This window comes from Quercus suber, unplaced genomic scaffold (assembly GCF_002906115.3).
Source record: "Quercus suber isolate HL8 unplaced genomic scaffold, Cork oak 2.0 scaffold_288, whole genome shotgun sequence".
NCBI classification, from domain to species: Eukaryota; Viridiplantae; Streptophyta; class Magnoliopsida; order Fagales; family Fagaceae; genus Quercus; species Quercus suber.
In genome coordinates this window covers 322,050-345,415 of record NW_027069744.1, presented here as the reverse complement: position 1 = coordinate 345,415, position 23,366 = coordinate 322,050, and the positions used below count along the sequence as shown (strand labels likewise).

The 23,366-nt window shown below is 34.4% G+C and overlaps 2 protein-coding genes across 2 annotated transcripts; one reads left to right on the top strand and one right to left on the bottom strand.

Moving 5' to 3' along the window:
* Positions 1-6,985: 6,985 nt before the first annotated feature.
* LOC136071134 (U-box domain-containing protein 3-like) lies at positions 6,986-18,032 on the top strand. Its single transcript, XM_065782059.1, has 7 exons — positions 6,986-7,072; positions 11,997-12,374; positions 12,858-13,077; positions 13,151-13,257; positions 13,947-14,226; positions 15,305-17,128; positions 17,813-18,032. Exons 2-6 carry the CDS (start codon positions 12,036-12,038, stop codon positions 17,017-17,019), a joined length of 2,661 nt encoding a protein of 886 aa, XP_065638131.1. The 5' UTR covers positions 6,986-7,072; positions 11,997-12,035; the 3' UTR covers positions 17,020-17,128; positions 17,813-18,032.
* A 1,539-nt stretch (positions 18,033-19,571) lies between these two features.
* Positions 19,572-20,560, bottom strand: LOC136061059 (protein BOBBER 1-like). The gene has a single exon (XM_065782080.1). The coding sequence runs from the start codon at positions 20,423-20,425 to the stop codon at positions 19,751-19,753; it is 675 nt and encodes a 224-aa protein (XP_065638152.1). The 5' UTR covers positions 20,426-20,560; the 3' UTR covers positions 19,572-19,750.
* Positions 20,561-23,366: the final 2,806 nt, after the last annotated feature.

The following is a 23,366-nucleotide window of genomic DNA, read 5'->3' as shown; positions in this document are numbered from 1 at the left end:
AGAGAGAGAGAGAGAGAGAGAGAGAGAGAGAGAGAGAGCTAAATCGAACCAAACCCTAGACGTGCTGGCCGGCGAGATCACGCCTTCGAGATCATGCCTGCGAGATCGCACCGTCCTCCTCTGGGTTAGATCATCGCCTTGGAGATCGTCCCGTCAAGATCGAGCCTTTGATTTTTGAACTGGGTCTGATCGTCGCCGTTGCCGCCCTCTAGATCGCCTCGTCCTCCTTTGGGTCGAGTCATCTCCTCTCGATCGCGTCGCCGCCGCCCTCTCGACCTCGTCGTCCGCCCCTCACCGATTTGCTTTCTCTCTTTGATCTCTAATTTTTTTTTTTTGGTTGTGGTGTGGGTGGTGGTGATTTGGTGGTTTTTGTGTTGTGTGGTGGTGGGTTTTGTGTGGGGGGTGGTGGATTTTCTATGGGTACTAATGTGTGGGTGGTGGTGGATTTTGTGATATAAAATTTGTTTGGAATCTAAGAAAATGTGAAAAATTTGTAAGAAAATACATTTTCAGAATGTTACCTAACACTGAAAATTGTTTTCTAATATAATTTTTAAAATGCAACCAAACACTAGAAAATATTTTCTTTTCCCGAAAATATTTTCACCTGAAAATATTTTACACCTGGAAAATATTTTACACTGAAACAAACGCAGCCTAAATATTTTTTTGGATAAGTAAGATTTCTACTGAAGTTCCTTGTGTCTTGTTACGTGACCTAGATTGATTTCTGTTTTTAGACCATGTTTGTAGTCTTATTGAATCTCTCTCTCTCTCTCTCCTCACATGGGGGGAGGCAAAGGCTGGGTTTGGTCTTAATCTTCTTTCACAAACAAAACAGTGTAAATAATTTGTAAACTCCAAAGCTAGGCAGACTTCCTGGATTCTCTATTGTACTTCATCGCATATACGCTCCTCTCTCTCTCTCTCTCTCACATCAATTATTTCCATTTGTTATTTGCTTAAATTGTTAGTCTTATTGAATAGCAATGATGATGATCTTGCTTTTTAATTATGTAATATTAGATTTGGCCACTATATGATGAGCAGTTTCTGGTTTTATTTTTCAGTAGTTTCAGCTCCTCCTCTCACTTGGGGTTACATTATTGAGTCTAGTAGACTCTTTTTTGCAATTTTCATATGATAATCTTGAATTGATCACATTATGGAATCTTAATTTACATTCAGGACTGGGATAGGCAGAGTCCAACCCAGGTAATCACAGAAATATGTGGCTTTGTGACTATCCTCTCAGGAACTTTTCTGCTTCACAAAACAAAGGATATGTCTGATGGTATGCTCTCTATATTGTTCTTGTGAACCCTTCATTTTGAATAATAATAGGTTATAAGTTATAACAAGGGTCCTATGACTCTTATCTCACAGGCAATCATGTTTTTTAAGTCTTCAATTCATTTTTGCCGTTCTGACAAATGTATGAATAATATTGTCAAATTATGTACAGGTTTGTCATTGTCTATGTCCATGCGACTTTCCAAGCACTCAGAAGAGGATGGCCTTAATGGTGAAGGCATCCCTCTTAGGCGGCAGGAATCCTTAAGGTCGTCAGTATGATTATGCTTTGCTGCCAGCCCTAAAAACTGTGCGCGCTTTATCTTGGGAGGGATCTTCCTGATGCAACTTGTGTTTTATGAAGTTATCCCAACTTCCCGATCATATTCTTTTTGGACACAGAGAGGGAGGGTCAAATTTAATTTTCTTTTTCTTTTTCTTTTTTCTCTTTGCCATTCTAGTGGCCATGCTTTCGGCTGTTTCATTGTATCCTCCTCCTCACCACTTCATACGAAAGTCATTGACCAACATAATTTTGTGCACATTTGTTATATATATAGTGTATTCTAGTCGTACATTTCCAAGCTTCAGTGGTATTCTTTCTGAAATTTGAGTTGGGAAGTTCTATTATGCGCATATGCATGGCTCTCTCTCTCTCTCTCTCTCTCTCTCTCTCTCTCTCTCATATTTTAGAACCTTGCAACCCCGTGGTAAAAGGGATTTTGCTTGATCATCAAGATCTGTAAGTTGCAAAAACAGTTCATTGCGGGATGGCAGCGTACGTTGCTTATAATAGCAACCATTCATAAGTGCAAAGTTCATTAACAACTATTCATTCAGTCCCACAAGAAAAGGAAAGGATGTTATTTTAACAATTGGATCTTGGGCTGTTAGATTCAGCCGACTAGTGATATCTTCTGTTTCTGTTGGTCTTTAAGGAAAAGACAAAGCAGCCAAGTTAATGGGGCATTACTCTTATAATAAGAGTCTTATTAATGAAGATAATAATAAATTTTCTTTATACTTGAATAGGTAAAGAAGTTTTAAAACAGAGGATAATATGGAATTAAGTAAATGTTAACTATTTAATAAGTATCATTATTTTTAGAAAGAGAGAAAAAATAAAGGTGAATATTATCTTTTTAAAGAAATATTAATCAGTCTGGTTAGTTACGTGTTTGAAGTTTGAACCATGGACACCTTTAGTACATCTGTAGATAAAATTATATATCAAATTGAGGTGGGTTTATGTACATTAATACCCTTCCCGTGACTCCTTAAATAACTCAACAGATCTAGATTTTGAAGCAAAATTTGCAATTCAATTTAGGGCCTATTTGGATAAGCTATTTTAAAAACTAGCGTTTTTAAAACATGCATTTTGAAAACTCCGCTTTTAAAAATCACAAATAAGTGTTTGGTAAAAATGTGAAAATATGCATTTTTTATTTTTAAAGCCATATTAAGCATTTGGATAAACTATTTTAAAAATAGCTGTTTTGACTTTTAAGTGTAAATTCCAAAAAAGGACTTAACTATTTTTTGAAGGTTATATTGTTATTTTTTTTGTGATCAGTGTTTTTTATTATTGAAAATATGTAATTAAGTTTAACAATTACATTAATAATAATAACAATAATGATGTTTTCGTTGTTGAAATTCATGGAGAGAAGTTTATCAAATTTAAAATATTAAAAATAACTCATCAAGAAAAAGATATTAAAATGATTAGGAAAATAATTATATTAAAATGTTAATTGCCAACAATATCAATACTAGACAATCAATTATAATAATAAAAAAGTTCTTATCCGAAAAATTAAAAACCAAAGCACCAAAACAAAAATAATAAAAATATTGTTTACAACCTACAAATGGATCAAGCTATTTTGTCACAAACAAATTTCATCTCCTCATCTTGTATATTTTCAATGTTTGCGTGTCTGCTACTACCTTCTCCACTACTATTGCTTCTTGGACTGTCCAAATCATGTTCATCCCAATTAAATCCCTCATCCTCCCTATCATGTTTTTTAATAAAATTATGCAAAATACAAGTAGCAACTATAATGTTTCTTTGGTGTTAATGTCATAAGATGGCATTTGCTTCAAAATTTTCCATTTATTCTTCCCCACTCCAGAAGTTCGCTCAATTGCACTTCTAAGTGATGAGTGAACCTAATTAAACCTCTCTTCTATGTGATTCCCTCGACCAGCTCATCGAAAATCTGAAAGATGATACCTCTGTCCCTTATAAGGTGGCAAATATCCTTTCCTTAAGGGGTATCCATAATCAAATTAATAATATTTTCCTAGCAAAAGAAAAAAAAATGTAAGATGTACATAAATAATATCCTTCATACATATTTAATATATAAAAATATTATATATCTGGTGGTGGTTTTGGAAAGTTGACAGATTGTCGACGGATAGCATCTAAGAAAATACGTGTATCATGTGCTGCACCCTCCTATCCAACCATAACAAATGTGAAAAGTAAATCAAAATCGCATGTTGCCATCACATTAAAAGATGTCACACCCTTTCTATTATAATATGAAGTTTTCTTGTCGTCTCCAACAACAACTTAGATATGTGTACCATCAATGGCACCAATGCAGTCCTAAAATAGAATAAAATTTTAGTTACTTAGGAATTGCAACTAGCCAATATTAGAAACAAATTAGAATATATGAAATGAATACCTGAAAGTGTGGTATGTACAATGGATTCTTTTGTATTTGTCTTGGAACTACACTAAAGGTAGCGTCAAAAGGCTTGAGGATATCCATTGACATTATGTTAAGGCGTTTCAGAACTCTATGAAAATGCTTGTGTATAGTTTCACCAGAATGTTAGAATCTTTCTTGAACCATTCTATTACAAGCTCCTTGTCCAAGTATCATTAAACATATACCTATTGACTCTTCAAGCCTAACATGTCTTGTGTGCTGAAGTCCATATGTATGTTGTAAAACATTACACAATTGAAGGAAAACATGTGGCTTCATTCTAAACATTTCATTTCATTACTCGTCAAACAATCCATCAACCATATATAGCCAGTTTGTTCAGAATCTCTACAAGGTTGTTTATCAATATATTTCATATAATATGTCACTGCAACATGACATCCAGCAACAACAAGATTATATAATTCCTCATCATCATATTCATCGTTTTCCACATCATAAGAATGATCTTCATCACTATTATCAATATGATCATTGTAATCCATAAGAATATCATCCAAAATATTACAGCAATAAATTAGATAAATCACAATAAAGAAAATAAGTAAACATTAAAAATTATGTAATTGGATAAATCAAAATAAGTATCTATCATACAACAAAGGCCCACAAAAGTATCTACCTAATCGTCATGACTGCCCATAACATCCATGACAAAAACCCCCTAGGTAGACTCAAAGACAACTTATCTTAAGAGCACCTTACAATGGATGTGTTCTTAAGTAAAAATTACTTTCGGAGCACCGTATACAAAATGGCAATAATACTACTGTCAGAGTACTATAAGCTCAATTTTTTATAGGCCAAATTCAGAACATGATACCTAACCTACATCAATCCATCAACACCCCACCACCCCACCCCCCCCCCCCCCCCCCCCCCCCCCCCCCCCAAACAAAATCCCCAACCAAAAAAAAAAAAAAAGTCCCACCTACAAAAGCAGTAGAAACTTCATAAAGGCATCCAGAATGGCATCTAGGTAAGAGCCTTAACTTGTTTTGATAGTTAAACTTTCCAGGGATAGACAGTCCTTTAACATTCAGGGGCAGTGAGCAATTTGCCACAAGTTTAAAGGGAAAACATGAATTTTTTCAAAAAATTCATTAAGAGTAAAGGTTAAGTAGAATAATCAAACTAACTTAAATCATGCATTCACAATCAATAGAATAAAATAAGCATTTGGAATCTAAACCGTGGTCAACTCTAATAACCAAGGAAGTCATCTATCTAGTTATTAAATCATGTCTTGCTGGCACACTCTAGTCAGGAAATCATCTGTCACTTCACCATAGAAAATTTTGGAAAACATAAAAACCAAAGTCTGAATATCAAGAAATTCAATACAAAACAAACCACCATAACATTTTACCCTTCCTCTATAAGCATAAAAGAATTGTTTGCACTCTCTGTACCTAGTCTCAATTCTTTGATTTACCTCAAGGTCTACAACATATCAACTGCTGAAAAGAAAATACACCTAAAAGGACTACCTTATATAATAGTAAGAAAAAGGAATTCTAGTAACATTTTTCTTGTATATATATAATAATGTACTTTGCCCACAAATTAAAAGTATTTTCATTCAATTTTTTTCTTGGCAAGTACATATTCTACCAAGAGGGGGAAACAAAGGGAAGAGAACTGCCCAACTACATGAGTTCTATATGTGAGCTACTAACCAGCTACAGAAACCATGTCCAACAATTTAGAGATATCATAAATTAGACAAAGAGGGCCATGAGCTCTAGCCTAAATGGCAGCTCCTGCAGTCTGCAGTTAAACCAATGAGAGCAACCTTCCCCCTGACCCTTTCCAGAAACCAATACTGTTATTTATAGATCTTTGCAGCCAGCAATTAAACCAATGAGAGCAAACACCAAAGCCACAATAGGCTATAATTCTAAGCTGCCAAAAACTGAAAAAGTATACGAGTAACCAAAGCCACAATAGACTGTAATTTCCAATTAAAAAATTACATAATTAATAAAATAATATTCACTATGTTAAAATTTTCAAGTTATTACAAAACTAGCGTGCCCTAATTAATAAATTTAGGGTAAAGTGGCAGGCCTATATATAATGCTTACTTTCTACCCAAAATCAGCACCGGCTTCAATTCCATTTCACTTGGTAGTTTCATCATGGACGAGGAAAACCAAAATGCTGAGCTACTCCGGAAGCTCTCCTACGTTGCGTTGTATATCTCTCACTTAGGTTTGGAGTGCTGGAGACAGAATATCTTACGTGACAAATGCAATAGACAGTATGCCGATTGCCTAAATTTAATAGGGACATTGGTGCCCTTGTTCAAAGAATTGGAAAAGATCAGGAGGCAGATTTCAGAAAAGACTGTCTATGCTCTCCATATGTTCGAGGAAGCTTTGGACAGGGCCAAGAATTTGGCTCAATTGATGCGCTGCAGGTGCAAGCTTTATATGGTAACCAATTTCACCCTTTTTTTTTTTCTTATTTTGTTTTTTAATTCTGTTTAGCTGTTGAGAAAATAGCTGTTACACATGTGTCGTTATATGTGGTTGCAGGAACTGAACAGAGAGGAAATAAATAATGAATTTAAAAATACTTCATCGCGTTTAAGAAGAGCCTTAGATTATTTTTCCTATGGCGAATTATACATTCCAGATCATACTCTATGGAAGATAAATATCCATAATGTAATTCTCTATGTATCCTAATTTAATAGACAGGTTTTACCCGCCCAGCATAACAAATGAGGCGAGGATGGTGGTTAACATTTTCCCCCAAACCCGCCCCATTCATATTTAAATAATTAAAAAAATATTTTTATAGGTTTTTTTATAAGATGTACATATGTGTTTTTTTTTTTTTTTTTTTTTTTTCTTATTTTGTTTTTTAATTCTGTTTAGCTGTTGAGAAAATAGCTGTTACACATGTGTCGTTATATGTGGTTGCAGGAACTGAACAGAGAGGAAATAAATAATGAATTTGAAAATACTTCATTGCGTTTAAGAAGAGCCTTAGATTATTTTTCCTATGGCGCATATAAGGTAAACATCCATAATGTAATTCTCAATGTATCCTAATTTAATAGACAGGTTTTACCCGCCCAGCATAACAAATGAGGTGAGGATGGGGGTTAACATTTTCCACCAAACCCGCCCCGTTCATATTTAAATAATTAAAAAAATATTTTTAAAGGTATTTTTTATAAGACATACATATGTGTTTTTAGCCTTCTAACTTTAAATTTATGATTTTTTTTTTTTTATATTGTATTATTGAATTTATACTTCTATGTTTTAATATTTACGTTGTTTATATTTTTTAATTGTTGTATTGCTATGTTTGAATTGTTTTTGTATTTTTTTATTACTTGAATTGTTGTATTGATAGGCTTTGAGAAGGTTTTGTAATGTTAGAACTTTTTTTTTTTTTTTTTTAAGTTTTATGAGTTTTAAATGCATTCAAAATAAACTTTTGATAAATTATAATATAAAAAATTTGGGTGTGACGGGATGGGCACCTGTGGGTACCCACTAGAACAGGGTAGGAAAGAAAACCCGCCCCGAAGAGGAAGTGGGCGGGGAATAGGAAACCCGCCCTGTTGCCATTCTTAGGCCCAACCTGCCTGCAACCCAATTGGTCTAACCCACTTAAAATGACCCATTTTTGAACCTGACCCATTTTGACCCGCAGTCTGATTGATCCAACTTGACTTGATCATTTGCCATGTCTACTTGCAAGTAGTGAAGGATTCATTTTGCTGCTGCATAATGCAGTTTGCTGGGCTGATTCATAAACCTTGATATAAGGTTGTCTGAATGAACAATATCTGGCCTTGTATTTGTGAGATAAATCAAGGAACCAACAAGGCTTCGATATGTCTTTGCATATGCCATTTCTGCTGCATCATTTTGCTTTAATTTCTCATTAGAAGACATAGGTGTGGACACTGGTTTACATAATGCAATCTGAAATTTTTTAAGCAAATGTTCAATGTACTTTTCTTGGCAAATAAAAACTTCACCTTTAGATTGTCGCACTTGAAAGCCAAGAAAGTATTTCATCAAATCCATATCAGTCATCTCAAATTCTTTCATCGTGGCCTTTTTAAAATCTTCAACCATCTTCATATTTGTGACCATACAGATCAAATCATTATAAGCAAATTACTAGAAAATCTCTAGTACCTTCATGCTTGACATAAAGCAATGGCTCACATTTGCTCCTTTGAAAACCATTTTGACAAAAGTAGCTGTCAATCTTGCTATTCCAAGCTCTTGGAGCTTGCTTTAGGCCATACAATGCCTTTCAAAGTCGACGGACTTTGTCTTCTTTGCCTTTCTTCATGTATCTCTTCAATTGCTCTACATACACTTCTCCTTCTAAGTCGCCATTTAAAAATGTCGACTTAACATCAAGCTGAAATACTTGAAGCTCCATTTGTGCAGCAAGAACTAAGAAAGTTCTCTAATAGTTTCCATGAGAACAACAGGTGCAAAAGTTTCATGGAAATCCACTCCAGGCTGTTGTGCATAGCCTTTTGCAACCAAACGTGCCTTATGCTTTTGAATTGAGTCATCTTCATAGTACTTAGTTGTGTAAATCCATTTTAAGCTAATCACATCTCTTCCATTATGCAATTCCACAAGCTCCCATGTGTGATTTCTCTCAATGCTAGCAACTCCTTCATCCATGGCTTTTGCCCATGCATCTCCTTTGCAGCATCTTCAAAGGTTTGTGGTCACTAGCAAATAATGCAAATTCACAAGATTGATATACATTTGACAATGAGCAAAACTTTCTTGGAGGGCTATTTGAATCTTAAGAATCTGAATTTGGCAAGGCAGTGCTTGAAGATCTAGTTGGAGATGATGTTGCTCTTGGGGCTTTATTAGAATTTATGCTTGGAAGTGAATTAGACTTGTCTTGAAAATCAAGAGCAGGAACTTCCAAGTTTCTGGTTTCTTGGACATTTTCCTCCCATTGCCATGCTGCCAACTCATCAAAAATAACATCTCTTGAAATCACTAGCTTGTTTGTCTTAGGATTCAATAGGTGAAAACCCTTAGATTCATCACTAGCCAATAAAAATATACTTGTCCCCCTTTTCATCAAACTTCTCTCTTTCTTTGAGGGAATATGAGCAAATGCTATGCAACTAAAGACTTTGATTCACCATTGGTTTTTTTGCTTATGCCAGGCTTCAAACGGAGTCTTGTTTCTAACCTCTTTTGTTGGAGAACGATTGAGAATATATGTTGCCTTCTGCCCATAGCATGTTGGGTAATCCCTTGCCCTTGAGCATGCTTCTAGCCATTTCTTCAATTGTTCGATTCTTCCGATTAGCTACTCCATTTTGTTGAGGAGTTCTTCAAACTGTCAGTTGCCTTTGATTGCCGTTTTCTTTACAATATTGCGTAAATGGCTTCTAGATAAACACTCCTCCAAAATCAGTTCTCAAGGTCTTCATTTGATGACCACTTTGCCTTTCTACAAGAGCTTTAAAATGAAGAAAAAATGAGCATGCTTCTGAATTTTGGTCAAGAAAATAAATCCACATCATCCTTGTATAATCATCAACAAACAAAAGAAAATATCTTTTGTTGCTCAGTGATGGAGTTTTAGTTGGCCCACATATGTCTGCATGTTGAAGCTCTAGTGGAGCACGAGCTCTCCAAGCTATCCTTGGAAATGGAACATAATGTATCTTGCCATATATACAGCCTTCACAAATGCTATCATTTTTCTGAATTGAAGGCAGACCAACTACCATATTTCTTTGCTTCAGCAATTGAATGCCTTGATAATTCAAATGGCCATATCTTAGATGCCAAAGATGAGACTTGAAGCTAAAGAAAGTTGAACAAAAAGGAACCATTGCTGTCCACACTGAAGAAGGTAACCAAAAATTTATTCATGATGTTCTCTATGTGCCAAGCATATCTCAAAACCTTCTTAGTGTTGATTAGTTGCTTAGAAAAATGTTATTCCTTACACTTTGATGATGGTGGGTGCACTGTGTATGATAAGAAAAACAAGTTGACATTAGCCAAGGTTGGAATATCACAAAATATTGTTTTTCCTCTTAGCATGCCATTAAATGAGAAAATTGCTTTGAAAAGTGAGACTGTTGATGAGTCTCACTATCAATTTGTTTTTCTTATCATACATAGTGCTCACCCCATCATCTAAGTGCAAGGAATAACCTTTTCTAAGCAACTGACCAACACTAAGAAGGTTTTGAGATAAGCTTGGCACATAAAGAACATCAAGAATAAATTTTTGGTTACCTTCTTCAGTGTGGACGGAAATGGTTCCTTTTCCTTCAACTTTCTTTAGCTTTCCATCTCCAAGCTTTACTACAGAAGTATAGCTACGATCAAGTTCCACAAAAGACTTGGAATTCATTGTCATATGTCTGTTGCATCCACTATCCAGAAACGATATATCTTGTGTTTCATGTTCAACATTCAAGCAAGAATAAAATAACTGATCTTCCTAACTGTCTTTTACAAAATTCACATAACTTTTCTCTTGTTTGTCTTGGTTCTAGCAATCTCTTCTAGAGTAATTGGGATTTTTGCATCTAGTGCATCTGAAACAACATTCCTTTAATTCATGACCAGGTTTTTTGCAAATAAAACATTGGCCATTAGAGGTACCTGGTTTTTGCTGGTATTTTTCTCCATTCTTTTCTCTTTCTTCTTTCTTCCCTTCATTGAAGTTGGCTTGGCCTTTTCCATATTGACCCATCTTTTGGTAATTGCCTCCTTTTTTCCCTTGTTCTTCTTTTGAAAATTCCTTCTGAGGGACATCTAGCTTTGATTGAAATGCTTGCTCCAATGGTTGGCTTGAAAATCTTCTCATCCATCCTTTGTGTGCTTCAAGAGACCCCATCAATTCATACATGGTGAGAATTGATAGGTCTTTAGATTCTTCTATTGCCGCTACTACATGGTCAAAATTTTAAGGAAAATTCCAGAGTATCTTCTCAACTAGCTTCTTCTCTTGAGTAGTATCTCTATAGCTATTGATTTGATTAACAATCTCAGCAACTCTTGAATTGAAATCTTTGACATATTCAGTTTCTTTCATCGCCAAATTATTAAAGTCTCTCCGAAAATTTTGAAGCTTAACAGAGATGGCTTTATTTGAGCCTTGAAACTCCTTTTACAAAATCTCCCATGCATCTCTTGGTTTTTTAACACCGAAAATTCTGGGATAGATAGACTTGCTTACCCCATGATGAATGATCCTCAATGCAGTAGCATTTTTCTTCAAGTTCTTCTTGTACTCCTTTTGATTTGCATCAGTCCAGGAAGAGTTCCTGGGTGCAGGTGGTTCTTGGAAACCATCTTCAATTAAATCCCATAAATCTTGGGAGATGAAAATGGTCATCATTTGAGAGCTCCAGTAGTCATAGTGTTCTCCATTGAAAATAGGAACTTGGTTTGTTGAATAGGAAAACAAGATCTCTCCAGATTTGGCATCCATGGAGATTAACTATAGAGAGGTTTTAAAGTGGGTTAATAAAGAAAAATCAGGTGTTATATAGGCTGTCTCTGATACCAAAATTTGTTGGCATATGCAGAATTTTTATTGATAAATTGCAATGGATTACAAAGTCTTTTGTGATGCAGAGCTGCTGCTCCTGCACAATTCTAGAATCAAAGAACTAGAATTCTAGATACAATGAACTGACCCTTACGAACACCAACAACTTATCATCTTGGAATTCTAACAGCCATCATCTAGAAAATTTCTTATTAAAATTACAAATTAATTTCCAACAAGTGTGACCTTTTTTATAGAATAATTTTTATATTCTAGAGGTTGTAGACTGAATCTTGCGAGCACTTATTTTTATTCTTGAAAACTTACTCTCACCTATGAAAAAAAGTTGTATTAAGAGTTTTGGTCAGGTTGTTCTTTTTATGTTTCATGTTGTACAAATGTTATTATTTTCAGGTTGAGGCTTCTCTTGAATACTTTGAAGAATTGATCACAATGTTTGATGCTCCTGACTTGAAGTTACTGTCATGTGTGTATAACCAGAGTAATGATGTGGCTACTGACGATCGGTCTCTAAGTAAATTATGCACAAAACTTCATTTTTATGGAGTTGAAGACATCAAACGAGAATCACAAGTTCTGAAGAAAGTGATGGATATGAAGAAGGTGATGAACATTCCAAGGGATGGAAATCTGGAAGAAAGTGAAAATAAGATGTCAGTACTGCTGGAAAAATTAGAAAATTTCTTGGAATCCCAAACGGTACCAAATGATTTTCGTTGCCCAATATCACACGAGTTGATGAGAGATCCTGTCATCACGTGCACAGGGCAGGTTTGTGCTTGAAAGAATCATTTGAATCACATTTTATTTGGGTTCCTCATCACACTCTTTTTGATGTTTTGGAAATGTTTTCTTATAGATTAAGCTTGAGAGAATTGTGAATAGGAAGCCAGTGCTTATGTTTAATTTTTATACCCTATATCTTGTTCTCTATGGTTTCTATTTCAGAGATTTAACATCTTGGTGAATCCTAATTAATTCTCATTTCTCCCTACCAATGAGCTTTAGCCCAACTAGCAATAGGCCCTTATAAGTTCTAGGTGGAGGGGGAGGTCGTGAGTTCAAGACCCATCCATGTGCGTAACTTACAGATAAAAAAATTTTCAATTGCCAATTCCAAGGTTAGAAGGGTAATGTGGTAGTGAATGAGACTCAATTTATTCCTTTCCCACCATCTTCCCCCACCCAAATAGCCTGTTAGGAGAGCGCTGGTTTTAAGTATAAATTTATCACAGGGCTCTTTTCATTTTGTAGACTTATGAACGAGCTTCCATTGAGACATGGCTGAATGAAGAAAACAGAAACTGTCCAGTGACAGGGGAGACCCTTTACAGAACTTCCCTCACTTCCAACCGTGCTTTGCAAAGTTTTATAAGCAAGTGGGATCGCATAAATGGGATGGAACCCTTTAACAAATTTGGCAACTCATTGAGCAAGCGCACCTTCAACCACATGGAGCAAGTATTTGGTAGAGGTGAGACTGGTAACAAAAATTTCTTCATTGCCTAATTTCGTGGCATCCACTTACCAGTGTTCCCAATCACCAGGTGTACCAAATGAATTTGTATGCAACTTATCAGAAAGACAGCAACCACATAATTGCCAAAAGTCAGCCAAGTTGATGAAAGATCCTGTCATCATTTGCACGGGGGAGGTTTGTTCTCAATAGAATCATTTGAATCATTCTGTATTTGAGTCACGTTGTCTTGGATGTTTTGTGGAAGTTTGTTCTTATATTAAACTTTGAGAGAATTGATAATAGGAGGCCAGTGCTAATGTTGATTTATTGTATCCAATACCTTGTGCTTAATGGGTTCTATCTAGAAGATTTAACTATTTTCATTAATTCTAATAAATTCTCATATATCTCTAATAATGAGCTCTAGCCTAACTAGTACTTTCTCCCCTATAAGTTCTAGATAGAGGGTGAGGTTGTGGGTTCCAGACCCATCCATGTGTGTAACTTACCAATAAATAAAAAAGTCAATTGTAAACTTCCAGTGTCTAATTTATAGTGGGTTTGGAAGTTCATAAGAGAGTAAGAAATGATTGAAAATTAAGATGAAGAGGGAATGGAAAGGAATGGAAGGATTATGGATATATGGTTCCATTAAGTTTCTTTGTTTTTTGTTAAGAAAAGAAAAGAAAATTAGTATCTCTTTTTTTGAAGTGTTTAAGTAGGAATGTGATTCAAACAATGTTATTATTATACCATTTTCTAAAAAGTAGAGTGAGATTTTTTTTAATGAAATTTAAAGATTAGAAAGGTATTTTGTAATTTGGGTGGAGAGAGAGTGCTGGTTGTAAGTGTAAATTTCTTACAAGGCTCTTTTCAATTTGTAGACTTTTGAACGAGCTTCCATTGAGAAATGGCTGAAAGCAGGACACACAACATGTCCATTGACAGTAGAGTTCCTTTCCAGTACTTCCCTCACTCCCAACCATGCTCTATATAGTCTTATATCCAATTGGCGTGAAGTGAATGGGTTGAAGCCCTTTGAACGATCAATCAGTTCAGATCAAGGTATGGTTGTGTCTACTGATGATGCTGAAGGTGCAGAGCTTGAAAGTCTTTTGAGCAAGCTCACCTCTGATAAATCTGAGGACCGGAGATCTGCTGCAGGTGAGACTAGTAACAAAAATTTCTTCATTTCTGCAAAAGGAAAAAAAGAGGATATTTCTGCATAATGGGGTCTTAGACTAAGTCCATTTTTTACCCTTTTCCTAGTCTAGTTCCTTTGACATAATTTGTTGAGTATGATTCAAATTTCAACACTTTAAAGAATTGGTCATAATAATTTTGAAATTTGTACTTTTCTTTGTATAGTTGCAAATTTCTATTCCAAAAGGTGCAGTTCTCTCTCTTTTGCAACTTTCACGACATGCATGCCCTTGTGAAAATTTTTCAATATCGGATTTTATCAAGCAATGGTTTAAAAATACGAAATTAGCTTAAGCAATTGTGTTGGTTTTCTTGAGCGTGGAAAATTTATTTCCAACTCTACAATGTTATCAATTTATACTTCAATGAATTGGAAGATGTTTGACTAAAGTTACTTCATACCTTAAAGAAAGATTCCAAGATAAGAAGACAAAGAAAAACCAATCAATTAATCAAGTGAACCTTGTTATCCTTCATATTGTTAGGCAGTGTAGTGAATGATTCTACTAGAGAGAATCGATTTGAAAACTGGAATCAAATCCCTTCAATCAAAGGTGAAAGCAGGAAAAAGACACACAACCCTCGTTTCTTTCTTTGTCAGCTGACCTGAAAGGTGCTTTCAAGAATTACAACAGGGTTTTGGCTTGTTGGTTTCCTGTGTGATTTATATTCTTTTATTTTGGGTTGTAAGCAAATTACTTCTGGGGATTCCAGATATCTCTCCAAACTGATTTGTTGACACTTCAGTTGATATATTCATTGGCAGGTCACTCCTGTCAGTTAAATCACTCTTTGGTTTACAAAAGGTGCATAAGTTTAAAATATCATTACCATAATCTTTGTGAAGAAGGGACCTTAATATCATTCCTTTATCTATGTATAGAAGGGACCTTAGGATCTTGAGAAAGCAACTTTTTTGTCAATATTATTTTCTACCCAGTATGTCAGGATTAGGAGTTTAAATTTTTCCATGGGATCTCTCAAACCCAGGTCATTTTGTTATAACTGTTATTATTTCTGATAAATCCTTATCTTGCAGGGGAGCTCTGTTATCTTGACGAGAATAGTTGCAAAAGATTGATACCCCAACTTGTTGGTCTCCTCTCGTCACCTGACAATGACACCAACACCAAAAATTATGCAATTGCTGTTCTCCGCCAACTATCATTTAGGGGGAGGGATAGACTCTGCATCATATTTTATAATCCTGGTCCTGGAATCCTTCACGTACTTGAGAATGGGAGTATGGAGGCACGTGGGGATGCAGCACTCACGTTTTGGTCCCTGTTGACCTTAAATGATTTGTCCAAAAAGACTCGGAGCCAGATCCGTCAGAAGCTTGGTGCATCTAAAGCAATCCCAGCACTGGTAAACCTATTGAGGGATGGTGGCCCCCGCGAGAAGACAGCTTCAGCACGCGCGCTTTCTGTGTTGTGCAAATATGAAGGGAAAAAGGGCCTTGCAATCAGTGCCGGAGTTGTGTCTATGCTGTTGGGAGAGCTTAGAGAATATTCTCGTTCACTGGAGGATGAGCTGGTGTCAGGGCGTCCACCACCATATGGTCCAATATGTGACAAGGCATTGGACGTCATGAAATTATTGGTCAGTCACCCTGACGGAAAAGTGGCAATTAGAGATTGTGAGCCCGTGCCAGTTTTGCTGTTGTTACTTATTATTGGATCTCCTAGAAATAAGGAGATTGTGTTGGCAATACTGAGCCAAATGCAATCTCATTTGGCTTTGGATGTTCCGCATCTCCCTCAGGCCAAGGAACTTAAGCAAATATTATTGGATCTAAATAGAGATGATGATATTACCTCAGATGAGGCTGAGCGAGACCTCAATACTTTACTCTTTCCTTTCATTCCTGGAATCGTTTACGTACTTAAGAATGGGAGTATGAAGGCACGTGAGGGTGCAGCACTCACGTTTTGGTCCCTGCAGACCTTAAATGATGAGTCCAGAAAGACTTTTGGTGAATCTGGAGCAATCCCAGCACTGGTAAAACTATTGAGGGATGGTGGCCCCCGGCAGAAGACAGCTTCAGCACGCGCGCTTTCTAAGTTGTGCAAATATAAAGGGAACCAGGGCCTTGCAATCAGTGCCGGAGTTGTGTCTATGCTGATTGGAGAGCTTAGAAAATATTCTCGTTCAAGGAAAAATAGGCTGGTGTCAGGGCGTCCACCACCATATGGTCCAATATGTGACGAGGCATTGGACGTCATGAAATTATTGGTCAGTCACCCTGCCGGAAAAGCGGCGATTAGAGGTTGGAGGCCCGTGCCAGTTTTGCTGTTATTACTTATTATTGGACCTCCTAGAAATAAGGAGATTGTATTGGCAATACTGAGCCAAATGCAATCTGATTTGGATCTGAATGATTGGCATCTCCCTCAGGCCGAGGAACTTCGGCAAATATTAATGGATCTAAAGAGAGATGATGATATTACCTCAGATGAGGCTGAGCGAGGCTTCAAAACTCTACTCTCACCTTTCATTCTTGGAATCGTTGATGTACTTGAGAATGGGAGTATGGAGGCACGTGGGGGTGCAGCACTCACGTTTTGGTCCCTGTTGACCTTAAATGATGAGTCCAGAGAGACTCTTGCTAAATCTAGAGCAATCCCAGCACTGGAAAAATTATTGAGGGATGGTGGCCCCAGAGCAATCCCAGCACTGGAAAAACTATTGAGGGATGGTGGCCCCCGGGAGAAGACAGCTTCAACACGCGCGCTTTCTGAGTTGTGCAAATAAAAAGGGAACCAGGGCCTTGCAATCAGTGCCAGAGTTGTGTCTGTGCTGTTGAGAGAGCTTACAAAATCTTCAATAGCGGATCGGCTGGTACCAGCACAGATTCTGATATGTACATCTCTTTTCTTTTTAAAATTTTCTTTTTGGACTTTGTTTGCTTAAGTAATCCAATTTATTGCTCTCTTAACACATTATTATAATATTAATATGCACTTGAATATTGTCCAAGAAACTTTGATCGGATATTGCAAATTTGGAATTACTAAGTTGTGAGTGTAAAACCACATAATACATACCTGTCTAGGACGTTTTGTTGTTACATTTTAATTTTTCAGTGATTCATTAAGTGTTGCTTCTTTTACATGTACACAAAATGTTCGATAAAATTCTTAAGTGATGTTCTGTTGGCCTTTTTTACTTTTTTCCCCGGTGACAATTTTAGCCCAAAACACCGACTCTTTCAAGAAGGTCACTCTTTTCTTCTCTCTCCGAAAAAATCGGATCATGTATTTGTGAATCATTTTAATTTTTATTTAGTTTTACTAATTTGTTTATTTTCAAATTGCTTTTAGTTTGAGTATTGTTGGTTTCAAAAGTCAATTTGGACTATAAGACTCTAATCTACACCTAAGAATTTGTTAAATTGTTTGTTCGTTTTTCAGATTTCAATTTGCCTCCAATAAGTTCCCCTTTCTTTCTTTCAACATGTTTTCTTTTTCCTTTTTATTGTTGTGTTTGGCTGTAGAGAAAAGCTCAATATTTTTGGTAGCATAATTTGAGATTTGTTGATTTGTAGGTGGTATTGACAACTTTCTTCGTGATTTAATGGTTGGGTTGGTGCACACGAAAGCTTCTTAGAGAGCAACTTGGCCATTGTTGGTGGCAATGATTAGTGAGGATGGTTATGACTTGTAAGGAGATTGGAGCAGTGGTATTCTATATTACCTTTTTGTCACTCTAAATTTCTTGCTCAAGGTAATAAAAGGTTTCCACCTTCTGTTGGGTGTGAAAGGAGTGTGGGCTTTTTTTTTTTTTTTTTTTTTTTTTTTTTTTTTTTGGGTCATAATCTGTCACCCAAATTATAATGTCCCCTGAACTTATAATTTGCACAATTAATCCTCTAATTTGAGAGTATTTCTACAATGTACCATATGCAACGCTTGACTCATGGGCTCATTCACTAGATTCGGGTTTACCTAATGAAACCAAACATGACTGAATTGATCTCACTTAGAAAAGTAAATTGACTAAACTATCCTCACTACCGTCTACATCTTCTTCTTCTTTTTTCCTTTTTTAAACAAAAACACAGGGATGTGATGAGGTTTTAACACAAATATCACTAATTCAATATATATGTTTGTCTTTCCATTTCTAGTTTTCTCCCCCTATTCAATTAATATGTTGGACTCATTTCTTTTCTCTCATTAATTATTAAAATAGTTAATTTTATTATTTGTTAGGATAATTAAATTAGCTAAAACTCTCTATTACTAATCTTTCTAGGAATTAAAAATTGTATTCAAAACTAAAAATCCTATTTGTCTTATTGATTGTTTGAATGGTTTATTTGAGTTAAAAATGAAAGAAAATTTCTATTGTGCACATTCACACTCACAGTACACATACTTAATTTTTTGAACTTAAATTGTAATTTAAAGTCACTATTGGAATTGAGTGTGCGAAATATACATTGCTCAAAACTCTCTATAATCTAAGTTTTGATAAATTCAAAATTGCATTCTAACTATCAAGAGTTTTGTCATTCGTTTGCATTTCTTGGTATTTCCAAGACGCTCAAGATGTAAATCATTCTCCCCCGTTGTAACTATTAAATTATTAACCAAAAAAAAATTATACTTCTATTAAATTCTATCATTAAAAATTTGAAACAAAATTTAATATCAATCCTTGAGTGGCTGGTTGTCGTATGCAAATTTACAATTGTAACTGAAATGGTGTTCAAATATAAACATGATTTCATATAACAATCATCCCTCTACAAATTTTATGCAAGCACGGGTTTATATAAGTATATTATATTTCCTCAAAATTCAATGTACCCACAGTACTTAAAATTTGCATGTAATGCGAATTGGATGGTCAGTGCATCGAACCAGGCTTAAATTTAGCCAAAAGACAAACAAAAAAGATTACAATGGTTCTAATAGCCTTTTTTTTAATTTCTTTTTTTTTTTTTTTGAGAAAAATCTAATATTTTTTTTTTTTTTTTTTTTGAGAAGAATCTAATAGCCAATATAAAACTTGTTCTTATATATCAGATTACAGATTATTATTATAAAACCAACCACTAAAGCATCCAGCATTGCTGCTGAACCTTGATGTATTCGCCTTTTGTTCTATGTTAATCATAGTACCAAAAAAATAAAAATAAAAATCCAACCAAAAATTGAATTTTGATAAATCTGAAAAAACCCACAATGGATATTGTATAGCACATGATCTCAAGCACATATCTGTAAACAAATTCTTAATCCTAAACGAAAGCTATAAAAATTGGAACTGCAATATCTACGAACTAAAAAGATTACACATTATAATAAATCCAACCAAAAATTGAAGTTTAATAAATCAACGAAGTCAACAATTGATATTGAATAGCACATGATCACATGCTTAAATTTGTAAACAAATCCTTAATCCTGAACTACAGCAATAAAAATTGGAACTGCATATAACTAAAAAGATTGGTTCTTTCTTTGTCTTCCTAATCTCACATGAACTGAGCACCTGGGGGGAATTTCATGTTGGGATTCTGAGCCAAGAATTGTTTCAACAACTGTTCTTTTTGGATCTCATCGCTTGTTGGAAGTCCCTTCTGTTTCTGTCTCTGATCAAACATCATCTTCTCCACAGCAGCACGGGTCTCAGAGTCCAAATCAGACAACTTGCTTGGCTCTGGTTCAGCTTTCTGTGTGTCAATCTCTGGATCACCCTTCAACAAAGATTTCCACCACTCGCTCTGATCTCTCTTGCAAATAAGAATATTAATCATCTTCTTATCCTCCAGACTCCAAATACAATCGTTAACTTCCACAGGCTTGAATAGCTCTCCATCGATGATTGGAGGCTGACCCTTGAGCCCTACCTTCAAAGAGTTCGTCTTTATGTCACACAAAAGAAGGCTGGATTTAGTGCCTTGTGGGACTGGGACGTTTACAGTGACTTCTTGAAGGGACTGACCCCATGAATAATTCTCCATATCAAGGCCATTGTCTTTATTGGGAACAAGTTTGTTCTCTCTCTGCTGCTTCTCCTCCTCTGGCCTTTTTAGAGTGGCATCGGTTTCTTTCTCAGCAAGAATGACGTCTTTCTTAGAAGACAACGAAGAAGAAGAAGAAGGTTGTTGATTCTGTTGTTCTTCTTCATAGTCACAGAGGATGGCCATGACTAACAAAGTTCTTGGATTCACTGGATTTGTTGGGAAACTATTAAGGAACGCTAGGAAGCTATGATTTCTATGGAGGGTTTTGTGAATTTTTGTGTGTAGTAGGATCTGACGGGATTACTGGTAATATATAGGAGACTAGAGAGGGTCGGTCAAGAAAAAGAAAGTCGGTTCTCTGTTTTACATTAACTATTCGGATTCGGATTTGGTTTCCGATTTGGAAGTATAGGCTCGGATGTGTGTGAGATTTTAACTGATGTGAAAATTCTGTTACATACATGTGATTTGTGATCTGAAAACATGACTAAAAAAAATCACGTTTTCAATTATACGTATTATCACGTTTGTGATTCTCGATGCATAGCTTAATTAAGATTTATATGTAAATTAATAAAAATAAAAATAAAATTTATTTTAACTAAAATTAAATAAATAATAAAAATAAAGTAATCTTTTATTATATTTTTTAAAACAAAGTAACTTTATACTTTAAGTTATATAATGAATTAATATTGTGTAAGATTAACTTTTATTAATAAAAAAAAAATCACATATAAGTTTAAAATTAATTGAATGGAATATGGTAAATAACTATGCAACTAATATAAAATGAGATGCCTAAAAAAATTATAAAGGGAATTTGCATAATTAAAGCCCATATTTAAATGAAAAACCTTGAATTCAATAATTTTAAAATTAAAAAAAGAAAAAAAAAAGATTCAAAGCATATCTAAAAAAAATTACACTAGGCCTAAGTTGTCCTCACCCCATCACAATTCGAAGCTACTTAAACTGGTATCATAGAACTAGAGCTTCTATTATTCTTAAATTTGCAAATGTTTTTGCTCGCATTCTTCCAACATATACAAATGCACCTCTCACTAAAAAAAAATCTAGAAGATTAAAGATTATGTCTTACATGAACTCTTCACATACTTAGAAAATATCGTCTCTTTTTAGATATTAAAACTTTTGATAAAGAACTTGCTTTAAATTTATTCATTAAAATGAAAAATCTATTAAAGCTTGTATAAAGAAGTATTGTCTAATAAACACAATCATCAGTATATCAGAAATAGAATTCGGCAATATGATTCCAATTTTGAGTTTTCAGTTTGAGAAAATTGTGTTGTCCAATAACTAACCTTTTAGAAGAGGAATCAATGCGCTTGTCCTCTACTCTCATCTCCGATTTGCTTGCCGTGATTTTTTTTTTCCCCTCCCTTTTTGTGTCAAGCATGAAACACTGTTTTACAGGCTCAGCTCATGGCCAATTTGGTAGTTTTTTTTTTTTTTTTAATTATAAATTGCACCATCTAAAATTTTTCTAAAATTTAATTTGGACTTTTTAACTTTAATTACATTGAATTCAACTTTCTAACTTTGAAATTTATCCAACTTATTTTTCTTGCTAGTGTCCATCATACTCGCACTTAGTGCCCAAAAAAAATGTAATTTTTTTAATTTCATAAATTTTAAAAATTAAAAAATTAATATATATATATATATATAAAATTGGAGAATAGTTTATTATTAACAGACATTGATGGGGTGTCTGAATTAAATGAAATTGAAATAACAAGACTAAATTGAATTTCAAGTAAAGTTGAAAGGTACACTTTATAATTTAACCTTTCCTAAGTCATAATTTGTTACTTTTTAAACTTAAGAATTTTCTTAGTTTATTACTTTTAAACTCTATATATATATATATATATATGTTTCAAAAAAAAAAACTCTATATATATATATATTAATTTAATTTAATTTAAATTATATTTTACATTTATACACTTCATTAAGATCTTGGTATATTACAATTTTTAAATGCTAAAATATATAATTACATATGCAAATGTAATCATAATAAATGTTTAATGCTATAATATACGGTTCTTATAAATAAACAAATACAGCAATATATAGCTCCATATACAAAATTGATCATAATAGATGTTTATCAATAACCACCATAATCCCAAGGGATTGGTTTAGTGGTTTCTAAAACCTCATGATATCCCTAAGATTAATATCTTAGGTTTGAACACCCTTATTTGTCAATATTAATAACCACCTTAATTATCAATTTCATATTTAAGGCAAAAAATTTATAAAAAAAATTATATGTTTTTAAACTTTCCCATAATTGCATGATTTACCAACTAGTTTAATTTCTTTCTAAAAAAAGAATAAAAAAAACTAGTTTAATTTTTTTCTACTTATAATGTAATCTAATCTAAATTATAAATTTTAAAATCTAACCTTTTTTTAGGTAGAAATTATTAGGTTTTTGATTTGTTTTAACAAAAGATTTTTAGAAATTATACTTTTTTTGGGGTCATAATCTATTACCCAAATTATAATGTCCACTGAACTTATAATTTGCTAAATTAATCCTCTAATTTGAGAGTTTTGCTACAATGTACCATATGCAACGCTTAACTCATGGGCTCACACACTAGATCGGGTTCAACTAATGAAACCAAACATGACTAAATTGATCTTACTTAGTAAAGTAAATTGACTAACTATCCTCACTACCCTCCACATCTTTTTCTTTTCCTTTCCTTTTTTTAACAAAAACACACATATAATGGGGGAGATGATGAGGTTTTAACACAAATGTCACTAATTTAATAAATATGTTTGTGTATCAAATATCTCTCTCTCTCTCTCTCTCTCTCTGTTTGTCTTTCCCTTTCTAGTTTTCTTCACCTATTCAATTAATATGTTGGACCCATTTCTCTCATTAATTATTAAATTAGTTAATTTTATTATTTGTTAGGATAATTAAATTAGCTAAAACTCTCTATTACTAATCTTTTTTTTTTTTTTTGATAGGAAGACTCTGCTTTCATTTATTGATTACCAAAAAAGTGGATTACATCCTGAACACACGCGTGCTCAATTTGGCTAGGAGTTTCCTCCAACCACACCACAA

What these genes read in the sequence shown, in the direction of transcription:
- LOC136061059 (XM_065782080.1), bottom strand. Translation starts at nt 20,425, where the DNA reads ATGGCCATCCTCTGTGACTATGAAGAAGAACAACAGAATCAACAACCT.
- LOC136071134 (XM_065782059.1), top strand. Translation starts at nt 12,036, where the DNA reads ATGTTTGATGCTCCTGACTTGAAGTTACTGTCATGTGTGTATAACCAG. An exon ending in TCATCACGTGCACAGGGCAG is followed by an intron (nt 12,375 to 12,857) that starts GTTTGTGCTTGA and finishes TTCATTTTGTAG; the next exon opens with ACTTATGAACGAGCTTCCAT. An exon ending in GGACCGGAGATCTGCTGCAG is followed by an intron (nt 14,227 to 15,304) that starts GTGAGACTAGTA and finishes CTTATCTTGCAG; the next exon opens with GGGAGCTCTGTTATCTTGAC.